This window comes from Rhinatrema bivittatum, chromosome 4, assembly GCF_901001135.1.
Source record: "Rhinatrema bivittatum chromosome 4, aRhiBiv1.1, whole genome shotgun sequence".
NCBI classification, from domain to species: domain Eukaryota; kingdom Metazoa; phylum Chordata; class Amphibia; order Gymnophiona; family Rhinatrematidae; genus Rhinatrema; species Rhinatrema bivittatum.
The window spans coordinates 385,440,559-385,454,454 of record NC_042618.1 but is presented as its reverse complement, the minus strand read 5'-3'; the positions used below and the strand labels follow the sequence as shown (position 1 = coordinate 385,454,454).

General features: G+C 41.2%; 1 protein-coding gene across 2 annotated transcripts in view; it reads left to right on the top strand.

The window, feature by feature from the left end:
* C4H3orf67 (chromosome 4 C3orf67 homolog) overlaps positions 1–13,896 on the top strand; it is a 479,946-nt gene that overhangs the window by 328,012 nt on the left and 138,038 nt on the right. For both annotated transcript variants that reach the window (XM_029600997.1, XM_029600998.1), the window contains one exon: positions 1,854–2,261. In XM_029600997.1, coding sequence (XP_029456857.1) covers positions 1,854–2,261 — 408 coding nt within the window. The remainder of the gene's footprint in view (positions 1–1,853; positions 2,262–13,896) is intronic.

Sequence of the window (13,896 nt, the reverse complement as noted above, 5' to 3'; positions counted from 1 at the left end):
AGGATCTTGAGACTGGAAGATTGGGCTTCCAAATGGCAGATGAAATGTACTGTGGACAAGTGCAAGGTGAGCATATAGAGAATAATAACCCTTGCTGTAGCTACACAATGTTAGGTTCTGTCTTAGGAGTTACTACTCAGGAAAGAGATCTAGGTGTCAATATGGATAGTACCTTGAAATTGTTAGCTAGCATGCTGTGGCAGTCAAAAAAGCAAACAGAATGTTAGGGATTATTAGGAAGGGAATGGTGAATAAAACGGTGGATTTCTTAATGCCTCTGTATTGCTCCATGTGAGATCGCACCTTGAATATTGTGTGCAATTCTGGCTGCCGCATCCCAAAAAAGATATAATTGCACTGGAGAAAGTGCAGAGAAAGGTGACCAAAATGATAAGGGATATGGAATGGCTCTAATATGAGGAAAGGCTAAAGAAGTTAGGGCTGTTTAGTTTGGAGAAAAGATGACTATGGGGGGATATGATAGAGGTCTACAAAATCATGAAAGGGCTTGAACAGATTAATGTAAATCGGTTATTTACTCTTTCAGATAATAGAAGGATTGGGGACACTCCATGAAGTTAGCAAGAAGCTCATTTAAAACAAATCGAAGAAAATTCTTTTTCACTCAGCGCATATTTAAGCTCTGGAATTCATTGCCAGAGGATGTGGTTACAGCAGTTAGTGTAACTGGGTTTAAAAAAGGTTTGGAAAAGTTCCTAGAGGAAAAATCCATACACTGCTATTAATTAATAAGCAATAGTAGCTTGAGATCTATTTAATGTTTGGGTACTTGCCAGGTACTTGTGACTTGGTTTGGCCACTATTGGAAATAGGATGCTGGGCTTGAAGGACCCTTGGTCTGACCCAGAATGGCATATCAGAATGGCATATCCACCATCCACCCTCCACCCTCCACCCTCCACCCTCTAACCCTCCTTTTAAATCCACCATTTTTTGGATCCTCTGTTTCCCCTTTCCTTCATCCCCGCATCCTCCCTCTGCCTGTCCTCCCCTTGCACGCTAGCCCAATTTCATTCGATGCATTCATCTGTTAGTTAATTTTTAATGTTAATTTTTCATTGACTTTTTGCAAGGCATCTATTTAAGATGAATACTTCAATTACCATGTTATTTAAATGTTCTTATATGTTCTTCGTTCTATGTAATGCTATCAGGCAAGTTTAATTGTTCAATGTAAACCGATTTGATTTGTATCCAATGCAAGAAGATCGGTATATAAAAAACCAAAAATAAATAAATAAATAAATATCTTATGTTCTTAAGAGGTGTATTTCTCTGCAGGGTACGTTTCCGAGGCAGTTTTCAAGGTAAATGTACATACATACTTTCCCTTTAAGAATTAGTGCAGAATTCACCAGGAAAGCTACCCAAAGACTTTGCAACAATGTGGCCACTAAATTGCACCATGGGCAACATTATGCATAAAAATATCTGAAAATATGAGCATATGTTGCACCAGTTTTCTAAGTGGACTTACATGCATAAATCCACTTGGAAAATTTTCCCACCAAATCTATCCGCATAAATTCCACCTGCTGGATTGTCTGCACACATTTTTGATGAAAATATTTGTTCATACTATTTACAGTCCAAAAGTATGTGCATAAACCCAAACCCATCTTAACTCCACCTCCAGGAATGCCTTTGCACAGTCAGGTAAGCAATTTTATAGAAGGCAATTTCTGCACAGTTTACCCAGAGAAGTCCTTTTGAATATTACTCTTCCTATATGCAGTGGAAAATATATTAATTCAATTAAAATTACAATTAAATTTGCTGAGTTTCATAATTGAACCAATAATCAAAATCTTATTTTTGCTTCTGAAATTTAGGATCACCCCAGCGATTTCATCAGATGCATCCCAAGTTCCAAAATGGGATATAGCAGATTGGAATCATCTGAATCAACAATTGTGACTGAGGTCTCAGGAGAAAGGACTTCAAGGAGTTATGAAATCAAATCTTCTGGAGAATCTGTTAAAAATGGCCAAAAGGAAGTCTTATCTTCAAAATCTCAGACTTTGCTTTTGAAAAAAGTAGATACAGACAACATTCAGAGAAATCTGATGCCTACTCCAAGTCTTTCTCCTACTGGAAGCTGGCCTGAATTCTCCAAAGAGACTCCAAACACTTCAAAAATCCTGAAAGATATACCTGTCACCCAGTTAAGAACATCATTGAATAAAAAGTCTGTGAGGGAAATCCCAAAAGAAGATTCAAGACTAACAGTTGATCCATCTGTAAGTGATTGCCAGCTTTGAGCTTGTTTCATTTATTTTGGCATTTATATAGCACTGTAAACCAGAACATTTGACAAGAAATAACATACAATTATAACGAGTCCCTGCCACAAAGGACTTGCAGTTTATAGTCTATGTAGTAAGCATATATCCCGTAGATACAAAATGGGAAAAAACCTCTAGTATATCAGACCCTAAGTCAGTAACTGAGGCAGTGAGAAATGGGAAGGGCACTTTTGAGGTAAGTTTCCACAGGTCAAATGCTTTTTACCCATATAAATCAGCTTTTTGAAAATTGTCAGTCCTCAATGTAGATAAAATATTTGTGTTCTACAATGCATGCACTTTTATTCACATTGCCAGGAGCTGCTGCCAAGGCTATGTTAGGTTGGGGAGGAATCTAATACATATAGATTGCATTTTCAAATCTATACACATTAAAGCAGGTGCAAATACCGCAGGTACTGTGCACCCATAGCAATAATCAAAGCAAAACTACACTTGTAATCTTTCTTGATTATTGGTGCAAATACTGTTGGTATTTGTATTATTGCAGGCAGTTTGATTTTTGCCCCCAAAGTGACTTGCCCAAGATCACAAAGAGTATCAGTTAGAGAAGCAGGATTTTAACACCACTCTGTTGGTTTCTAGGCCATTACTCTATCCACTTGATCTCTGTTTGTTCTTGCTATGATTATTCTGATCAGAGTTGCACAGAAAACAGACATTTGCCTGGTTTGTATCAAATGAGAAATCCTAGTCACGTATGTATTGAGAGAATTTTCAATTCCATGATTACACACTAATAAAAAAAAAGTTTGTTTCTTTTTCCAAATTTTCTGGCCTACAAGATGATATGTGTATAATGCGCCCCCCAAATAGACACTATCAGCTAGAATTTAAAAGCGTTGCTCTTGCAAAAACAGCCCCATATATGCGAACGTGGGCCGCATGTGAGCAACTCAAATTTTAAGAAGCCAGGAAGTACATGCGTACATACCTGTGCGCGCGTCAAGAATAAGGAGGCGGAAAAGGGGCAGGGCATGGGCCTTCCGGGATGGGGCCAAGAATTACTTACATAACCCCGAATGTGCACCATGTTACCTACTTAACTTTACTACTGGTCCTGATGAGGTGCAAGTCTGGAGATTTTGGGCCAAAGGGATCATGAACACTGGGGAGCTGGGGGGAAGAGAGAGAGAGATAATATGACACTGTATATATCTCTCACTGTAAGAGGGACACTTTCAATTCAGGATGGGTTTTGGAGGGGGGGGGTGTTACGTTAGTCTGCCTAGGGTGCAAGTGTCTGTAGAACCTTGTAACACCCGCCCCCCTCTCAAAACCCAACCTGCGTTGAAAGTGCCCCTCTTACAATGGGAGATATATAGAGTGTCAGACTGTATCTCTGTCTCTCTCTCTCCCCCTCAGTCACTTGTGAGTATGTGTGTAAAGACTCCACACATATGTCCGGTAGGAATATTTTAAATAATATGCATGTACTTGCACGCACAAAATAAAATTGAGCATATTTTTGCTCACGTGCCCAATACACACATTTAGGGTGCACACACACTGCTTTTAAAATGTATTTGTATGCCAGCACCACCCATCGTCCTTTCCTGAAATAATTCAGTCACATTTGAGAGAGACATTCTTTACAAGTGGATATGTATTGCTGCAGCATTCATTAATGAATGCATAACAATTAATACAACTAAATTACAACAATACCCCAATGAAACTTCTCTAAATTATCTTAAGGATGGGGCACACCTTTGTCAGGAGACACACAACTTTTATAACCAATTTATGCTTATTATTAAAAAATAAACAGTCTACTGTAAAGAATCAACTGTAGAAGACAACCCCTTCCATCCCTATAAACAGGGTGGGGATACGTGGTCATTAAAGCCTCACTCATATGTTGGCCTTCAGTTTAAGCCTTGATTGCCAATTGAAATGCCTCTTCTGTGCATTGCCCCCGCAGTCCACAAAAGAACTGGGTGAATTTCTTCCTGCACACGGAATAAACTTTTGCTAGAAAATAGGTCAGTCCCAGCCATAAAAGCTAAGACTTGACCAGAATTTCATCACTGTTCTTATAACCTCTTTGCAAGAAAAGGGCAGGAAAATCTGCTTCATATTAGTCCCGGCTCAACATGACTTAACACATTACTTGCTATATACCCCCATGACCTCCCCCCCCCCCCCCCGGCCCCCTGCCTCCTCACCGGATTTGTGCGGTGGCAGGAAAATGCACTACTCCCAGGCCTCACCTGCCCGTCCTCAGGGAATGCAGACATAAAGTGTGGACAGCCAAGAGTTGTTATGTGCAACCATTTCCCAGTGAGAGGTGACATTCATGTGCCCCAGCACCATCCATTACTCTTTATATGGGATCAGTTGGCTCCTCTTTTGTATCAAAATGAGGAGCTACTCTATTTGGCAAAATTAGATGTCTTTTAGTTTCCTAAATTTTAAACAGCATGACTCTTCCTTCCCATAGAATTTAAATTAAATATGAGTGGTAGGCTGAGAGAAATTTAAATTTCAAAAAGATTTCTCTCAATCCTTTCTTACCTGATTTGTTAGTTCTAAGAAAATGCTAGAGAGGTGGCAGCATCTCTTGCTCACTCTTCATACTTTTTTGATTTGTATGGGCCAAGCTATCAATTATCTACAGTATGAATTATATATGCAGATATTCTTTCAGACTGATGGGTTAGAAAACAAACAACAGGTATCTGTTAACAATCTGTCAGAGAAATCATTGATCTCTGCATATTTCTGCTAACAACTCATCAGACTGTTTTAATGTGCATAGTAAGGCCTTATTGCACAGCAAGCTATTTTTAACAACCAAAAGATGCTTACTGCGCATGCTAAGCTTTAATGCATAGCCCTTATGATATGTTAACTGATAGACCAGTTCAAATACACCTCATGATTCTCTTAAACAAATACCACATGGTTCTTCTATTGTGCTTTTTAAAGAATGAAAAAGTAAACCAGAGCCATAATTCTTCCTGTAGAATATAAGCATTAGATTTCAATGCCTGAGACTAAGGATTCTGTATCTTTCCTGATATTTAAAAGAAAGAAAAGCTGAAAGCAAACCTCAGAAGGTTAGATATGACCCACAGGCTTGGAAATATAGAACTTAATCAAAAATGAATAAAGCTCATTTTTCCAATTCAAAGCCTTTATTGATGGTCTTTTTAGCACTTTGCTGTATGGTATTTTGAGCCTTGATATTGTGTTTAAGATTGAAAAGCAGCATGCAACTGATACCTGTAGGTATCGTTGTCACTGTTAGTGAACATGCTTTTTTTCACTTTTCAAGCATAAAATCTATAAATCATTCTTATTCCATTTATTACAGAAATGCAAGTCATCATAAAAGAAATATATCAAATAAGATTCTCAATTGCTTCTTCTGGTAGACATTATTTTATATTAAAGTAAAAGCAAGAAACTGTAAAATTTGATCCTATATTGTTTTTCTTTTACTTTTTCATTTCTTATGACCTAATCTGATTCTAGAAAAAAAGTAAGCTTGCAATTTTAAGAATTAGTTCTTAAACCAAAGCTGAAAGAAATGTGTAGAGGATAAGTTAAAAATGAAATGGTTAATAAATATTTTTGTTCAGTGCTCATAGAAAAAGGGGTTAGAGAAGGATCACAGATGGTTGGAAAGCGTACATACTGTATGTATAAATCCTGCTTGAGTACATAAAATAATGGAAGGAATTTCCCTGTTTCTTAAGAGTCAACCCTTCCAAATTTGTTTGGTGGGTCCTTATTGTAGGTCCTGCAGGTTGGTGAAATGGACCTATATGAAGACAGCTGGGATGTCTATTAACCACACTCTCTTCTCTGACTGGAAAGGGAGAGCACACCTAATCTTCCCTCTATGAATTCTGGCCCCATACTGTCCATTAGTGCTGGCTAAAATAAAGTGTCGTACACAACACCTTCAAACTATTAACTTTATTCTGGGTGAACCAGCCACAACTATTTACGATTGGCATAGGGTAAAAAGGTACATGCTGAATATTTGGAATTCATGGGCATCACAGTCAGAATTACCTCTTATACCCATATAGATATCACTTATTGAGGCTTACAGGAGCAGCCCCCCATTCTTTTAGGGGAACTCTGTCAGACATTCCCACCTGTTCCTTCTCTGGAGCATACCGATTATGCTCTCTCCCAGTTATCTCATTCCCCAAACATTTCTATCCAGGAATGGATTGATTCCTTGGATTTTCCCAGATATAACCTATCAAAATTCACATCTAAAAGGAAAAATGTAATTTCCTTTGCTAGCACTACTCATGACTCCTAGTCCAGAACTTCCTTTCAACTTCACATACCTCTCCAGTCCCATAGCATGTGAGTTTCCCTGGCATTCCCCACACCACAGACTTCTTGGGGCACTCCTCATCTTGGACTCGCCCCAGATTCCTTCTCTCCTGACTTTGTTCTTTCAGAAATAAGAAAAGCTGCCAATTCATTTCCTCAATAAAAGGAAGAACCCTCTCTACTCCACAAGTTTGAGCCTCTCCCTTTGAGGGAGAGCCCCTGTAGGGTCCCACGCCCACTAGGAGATACCCCGATTCCACTAGCCCACAGGTGGCTATATCCCTGGAGGTCCCTTTCACACACCCCACCCTGAGGAAGACAAGAACTAAAAGGGCTAAACCTGCCAAAAGCTTCCCATTTTTATACCTACCACTAAATCTTGGTAACTCAATCAGAAAAATCCACATATTTAAGGGAACGCACATTTTTTACCCAAAAGGGTGATTAGTGGAGTGGCTCAGGGATCTGTCCTGGGGCCAGTTTTGTTTAATGTCTTTGTGTGCAGAGGAGGTACATGGAAAAGTTTGCCTTTTTGCAGGTGATACTAAGATCTGTTACAGAGTAAACATCCCAAAAAGGTAGACAGAATGAGATGTTATCTTTGAAACCTTTGGGAGTGTCAAGTGCTTGGCAGTTAAAAATGAATACAAAGGGGTAGATTTTCAAAGCTACGCATGGGCGTAAATGTGCGCGTGCTACCCAGCCCACCCATGTGCATGCCCAATTTTATAACGTGCGCGCAAGTGAGCCTGCAGCCTTCCCCCGTTCCCGCCCAGGCCGCTCCAAAATTGGAGCGGCCTGAGAGGGAACTTCCCTTCCCCCTAAACTAACCTTCCCACCCCTTCCCCTAACCTATCCCCCCAGCTCTATCCTTAAACCCCCCCCGCCCCCACAAATTTTAATTTACCTTCTGCGCCTGCCGGCAGCCTGCCACCACACAATCCCCTGGCACAGCAGCAAATGGCCGCTGTGCCGGAGGCCTCTGGTCCCATCCCCGTCCCACCCCCAGACCGCCCCTCCCTGCCCCCGGACCGCTCCTTTTGTAAAGTCCTGGGACTTAGATGCGTCCCGGGGCTTTACGCGCATCGCCAGGCCTTTATAAAATAGGCCCAGCGCATGTAGGGCTTTTAAAATCCAGCCCAAAAACTGCAGAATCATGCTTTTGGGTTACAGAAATCTAAGGTACATGATGAGAGATGATTACTGATGTGTGCCAAACAGGAGAGAAACCTTGAGTGATTTGATGATTTCATGGTAGTGAAATAGTATGATAAGATGGTAGCTATAGCCGAAGAGATGCTAGGATGCATAGGGAGATACATAATTGGTAGAAAAAAAGGAGATAACAATAGCTGTATTCAGGTTATTAGTAAAACCTCACCTAGAGACTGTATCTCAAAAGAATAAAGATCAGGTGGAAGCAATTCAAAAAGAGGGTGCTGAAATGATGCAAGGTCTGCACCAAAAGTCATATGAGAATATATCTAAAGACCTAATATAATCTAGAAGAGAGGAGAGACATGGAGAAGTGGAGGGATATGATAGAAATATTGAAATACCTCCAAAGTAGAGCAAATGCACAGAAGCAAGCCTTTTTCAAAGGAACGAATGCTCTAGTACAGATGTTTTCAACCTTACCGTCAAGTACTCCCTAGCCAGTTGCATTTCCAGGATATCTACAATAAATATGCATGAGATAGATTTGCACATAGTGAAAGCCGTGCTTATAAATCTATCTCATGCATATTCATTGTGGATATCCTGAAAACTTGTGGAGAATACCCCTGCCCTAGAACAAGAAATAACAGAATGAGGCTCTAAGGGTGCAGACCTGGGAACTCCTTCAGGGAGTATTTCTTCATGATAAGGGTGATAGATGCAGAGAACGGCCTCCCAATAGAGGTTAAGACAGACACAGTGTAAGAATTCAAGAAAGCATTGAATAAGCACAGAGAATCCTTAGATGCAAAGAAGTGAGGGGAAATCCAGATATCAACTTGTACAGGGTGGCCCATGGAAAAGTAGCCAGCCTACGTGACACTGGTATTGGAGGTGGGCTACTTTTCCATGGGCCACCCTATATCTATGACATTCCATCAGAAATATTTGGACAAATTAGATCGGTCTTATGGTTCTTATGTGCCATTATATTCTGTTTCTATGTTTAAGAGTTTCTGTATCTTATGTAAGTTTTAGTGTTCCAAGAAGCCAAAATGAAGTAGATTTGTGTCATTTTCATGTCAGACAGCATTAGAGTAAGGGTTTACATAAAAACAAGAAGTCTCTGATAATCTCTTGATAGAAGGGTTAGGGGAAAATGCTTAAGAAACTCTTAATGAAATTGATTTTCTGATATTCTAACTAGTTAGTAAACTTTAGAGACTTGCTTGCTTTGCAATGTTTTATTCATGGTTTAATAGAGTTCTCTATTATTAAGTTCAAATATTTTTTAATTAGGAAAGAAATGCAGCCCTTTGGGTAATATTGCAAGCATATAGATAGCTAGTAATTAAACTTTTCCGCACGTACAGCTGCATTCAAACAATTCTGAATAAATCATTTGAATCTACCTGAATGCAAATATATCTCCATGCTTCTTTAAATAGTAGAAAATATCCCAATCTGAAGGGGGTTTTTAATCTAGACAAACAATGATATTTAAAAAATATGTTTTATCATAAAAACCTGCTATTCAGTACTGTGATCACTCACATTGCAGACTAATAAAGGCCCTTCTAATGAAGTTCAGCTTCCTTTTCTCAGTGTCAAGCAAGGTGACAATGCCTAGAAAAATGGTTTGCTGAAGAGCTGACGCCAGCCTTAAACACTCATGGCAAAAGTGAAATGGGTCATAGGCCATAACTCCATAGAGCAGGTACTTCCTGTCTGCTTTCTTTTTCACAGTAGTTGCAGTGTTAGGATATTCCCTAAATTACGTCATCTGTTTGTGAGGACATAGTGGTTGGATGCTTTTGCCGTCTTTTGCTCAAAGAGGGTTAAAATCCGAGAAAGACGTATTCTTCTTGGGAGAGAGCTCAAATAAAAGACTGATCGTTGACTCTTGGCTTTGTGATTAATCCTTATCAAAGCTCAACAAAGGTGGGTAGTCTTGAACCAGTGTCTTATAGCTTCTTAGTGAATAGCTTTCCCTGTTGAGCTATCTCTGTTGCCCAGTATGAGATACCTTCCAGTTATCTCACCTCTTCTTCTAGGAATTTGCCTTCAGATATATTCTCTGTCTCTTGATTGGACTAGCAGAGTCAGGCAGAATTAACTGGACTGTATAGCTTCTTGGTTCACCCTTGTTCCTGAATGGTACAACATTTCTGTAGACCTGTTTCTGAGTTCCTGTTTCCAGCCCCAGAGCTGTTTTGATCTATTTCCTGATCTATTCTTGTTTTTTTGGCCCCTTGCCAGAGCTCGATTCATCTTTGTTACCAGGATATAATCAAATTTATGCCTCAGAATGGGAGAATGTACCAATGGCATTGACAAGAAATGTGGTTCAATGGCCCAGATGTCAAAAGAAGATGGAGCCTCACAGGTTCAGCCATTGTTTCACCCAAAGTCATACCATCTTCAATATGCCATTGAAAGTTAAAATCTATCTAATGCATGCATCACCAGGGCCACATCTAGCCCTGTGATAGGCCTCATTGCAGATCCCTGCTCTGAGAGAATTATGAATGTGGTGCAGCATTTGATGGCATTATTTGATACACTGTTATTATAGCTGTTCTGCTTGTTCCTGTTGCCTGTTACCTGAATCCAACTGCCCTCCGAAGTTCCTGGACTTTTTCTTAAGTTGGTTTTAGTATTCATCGCTTGAGTTGTTCAATGATGTTACCAGGGTCTTCCCATTAAACACCCGCTGCGGCACCAGAAGCATTACTTGCACTGTTGTTATAGCTGTACTGCATGTCCCTGCTGCCTGTTACCTATTTATCAGGCCCTTGGACGCGCGTTTTCCCTTACCCCTTATTCAGTAAGGGCTGGAAAACGCGTGTCCAACCCGCGGCACCTAATAGCACCCTCAACATGCAAATGCATGTTGATGGCCCTATTAGGTATGCGCACGGGATACAGTAAGAAAATGTGCAGCCAAGCCGCACATTTTACTTTAAGAAATTAGCGACTACCCAAAGGTAGGCGCTAGTTTCTGCCAGCACGGGAAAGTGCACAGAAAAGCAGTAAAAACTGCTTTTCTGTGCACCCTCTGACTTAATATCATAGCGATATTAAGTTGGAGGTCCCAAAGGGTGTAAAAAGTAAAAAAAAAAAAAAAATTTAAATTGGGCCGGCGGCTGTCGAGCCAAAAACCGGACGCTCAATTTTGCCGGCATCCAGTTTCCGAGTCCGTGGCTGTCAGCGGGCTCGAGAACAGACGCCGGCAAAATTGAGCGTCGGCTGTCAAGCCCGCTGAGAGCCGCCACTCTGGGTCAAAAGGAGGCGCTAGGGACGAGCTAGTGTCCCTAGCGCCTCCTTTTGCCCGTTTCTACTGCACCACCTAATTTACATAGTGAATCGCGCACACCGGAGAGTGGCTGGTGCGCGCGCCGGGAGGTCGGGCGTTTGTCCGCTCTCCCGCATTTTTACTGAAACGGCCTGTATGTTTGCATCAACAAGTTAAAACTGGTCTTTCATGTTCTGCTTGTATTTCCCTGGAGGCTGGACTGCCCCAGGGTTCTATGCTGTCCTCTGCTTATTTTAATATTAGCATAAACGGTTTTTATTGAAGAGATAGATAACAGTACAAAGGGAATTAGAGACATATGGTTTCTTCTATATCCCCAATTCCATGAGCAACCATTGTGACAACAACATCATTTCTGTGTGACCCCCCCCCCCCCAACCCCTCCCTGAGATTCCCAACTTTAGTCCTGCTCTGTATAGTCCATGACTGGTGGAGTCCACGAGTGGATAGTTAACCGTATCAACAATTGAGAATCAGGCTAAGTGCCTGATGTGGTAAAGCTTGTAAGTATCCATTCCAAATCTGAAGAAACCGTCGACGTTGTTGAGGGCACATCTTGAAGGCGATATTGTCCATTTGCACCATACGGTGTAAGTGAGTTCGCCACAACCAAAAGGAGGGATGGTCAACCTACTTCCAGGTGAGTAAAATAACCTTTTTGCCCACTGCAAAGGCCTTTCGCAAAAACCAGCGTAGCCCTATGCCTCTAACAAGCGGTCTGGGGATGCAATCAAATAAAATCATATAAGGAGAAAGAGGAAGATCAACCCCAGACAAATTCCGCAGAAATCTCACTATCTTCCCCCAAAACAGTTGAATCCCCGGACACCCCCAGAGAACATGGGATAAATTTCCAAGGGAGCCGTGGCACCGGGGACAGGATGCAGAGTGCGTGATCTTAGCATGGAAGGCAATTTGCGGGGTTATATATGCCCAGTAGAGCAACTTAAATTGCATCTCTCTATAGTACATATTACTCGTGATATGAGTTAGAGTTTTCATACAAGCCTTAAATACTCCAATGGGTACCTGGAAAACTCCATCCCGATTCCACCTCTCCACCACACATTTAAAGGCATCATTAGTTAAACCCTGGAGGAGTCCTTTGTAATCTCCAGACAGAGAAAGTCCATGTGGGTTACCCAGCTTAAAAAATTCCTCAATGGCATGGAGGTGGACTGGATCTTTATAGGTAGCAGGGATCGAGGTGAGATAGTGACAGAGCTGCAAATAGCCAAATAGGTGAGTGCTGGACAGCCCGTACATATTTTGAAGCTCCGCAAAGGAGAAGGGCACGCCGGAAGTTTCCGTCACATGGCCCAACGTAGTGATGCCTGCTACATGCCAGTACCGAAATACTTGGGATTGAGATCCAGGAGTAAAGTCGGGATTGCCCATAATAGGTGTCAGAAACGCACTATAAGCTGGTACCCCCAGCTGCTGTGTCAGGAAACGCCAAACGTGGCGAAGAGGTGCTATGAGCGGGTCCTGCCCGACAAGAATGTCATCCGCAAATGCGGAATATTTAAAAATCTCTTTTTTCGTCTGTAAATAAAACTGCACACCTCTAATAGTTGGGGAAGCCTGCAATGCCAGGAGCAACGGTTCTAAAGTAAGTAGAAACAAAAGGGGGGACAAGGGGCATCCCTGGCGAGTCCCACGCAACACTGGAAAGGGAGGTGACAACATGCCATTAACAAATATTCTTGCTTGGGGGGTATTGTAAAGTAGCTGGATCGCCTGAAAGAAAAATCCTTGAAATCCCATTTCTGTAAGCAATTGAAACAAAAAACCCCACTCAACCCTATCAAAGGCCTTTTCGGCGTCCAGACTTACCACCAAAAAGGGGATGTCCATGCGGCTACAAAGTGCCATTGCCGCAGCCACCCGCCGAATGTTCGTCATGGCGTAACGCCATTTAACAAAGCCCACCCTTCCCGGTTGAATTAACATAGGTAAAATGGTCCCTAAACGATCCACCAGGATTTTTGCTAAGAGTTTATGGTCCACATTCAGCAGGGAAATAGGCCAATAAGCCTTCGGCTCCAACTTGTCTTTCCCCGGCTTGGGAATTAGGGTCACATGTGCAGTATTGCCATGTGGAGGGAAGGAGCCTCCCTTGATCAAATTTTGAAACACCAGTGGAAGGAGGTTCGTAAGTGGATCTATTAAACATTGATAGAACTCGGAGTCGTAACCATCTGGTCCAGGCGCTTTTAGTTTTTTATTTATTTATTTATTTATTTATAGATTCTTTTATACCGCGGTACGTATAGACATACATCACCTCGGTTTACAGTGAAACAATAAATTAGCAACAGGCTTTACATGTAACAGTTTAAAAAACAGTAAAACATTTAACAGCAACAGGCTTTACAGAAACAAGGGTTTTAAAGATAATATGCATACATCATTAAATATCAAACAATAAAATATAAATAACCATGTATTCGCAGGAGCAAATTAACTGTCAGCAGCGAGACCAATGTCACATTGAATACAATAGCCTAAATTGAGTAACAGTGGGGGGTATGGAATAGCAGAATGTAAATACAAAATGCGAGGAAAAGAACTTGGAGTCAGTGAGGAATAATAAGGGATAGCTGAATTTTTAGGTTAGATGAGATTCATAGAGTGAATGCTTGTTCAAACAACCATGTTTTAAGGTTTTGTTTGAAGGTTTTGTGACAGGATTCAAGACGCAGGTCCAACGGCATGTTGTTCCAGATTTTGATACCCGCTATGGAGAATGATCGGTCTATGGTGGAAACGTGTTTGATGTGTTTTAGTGGA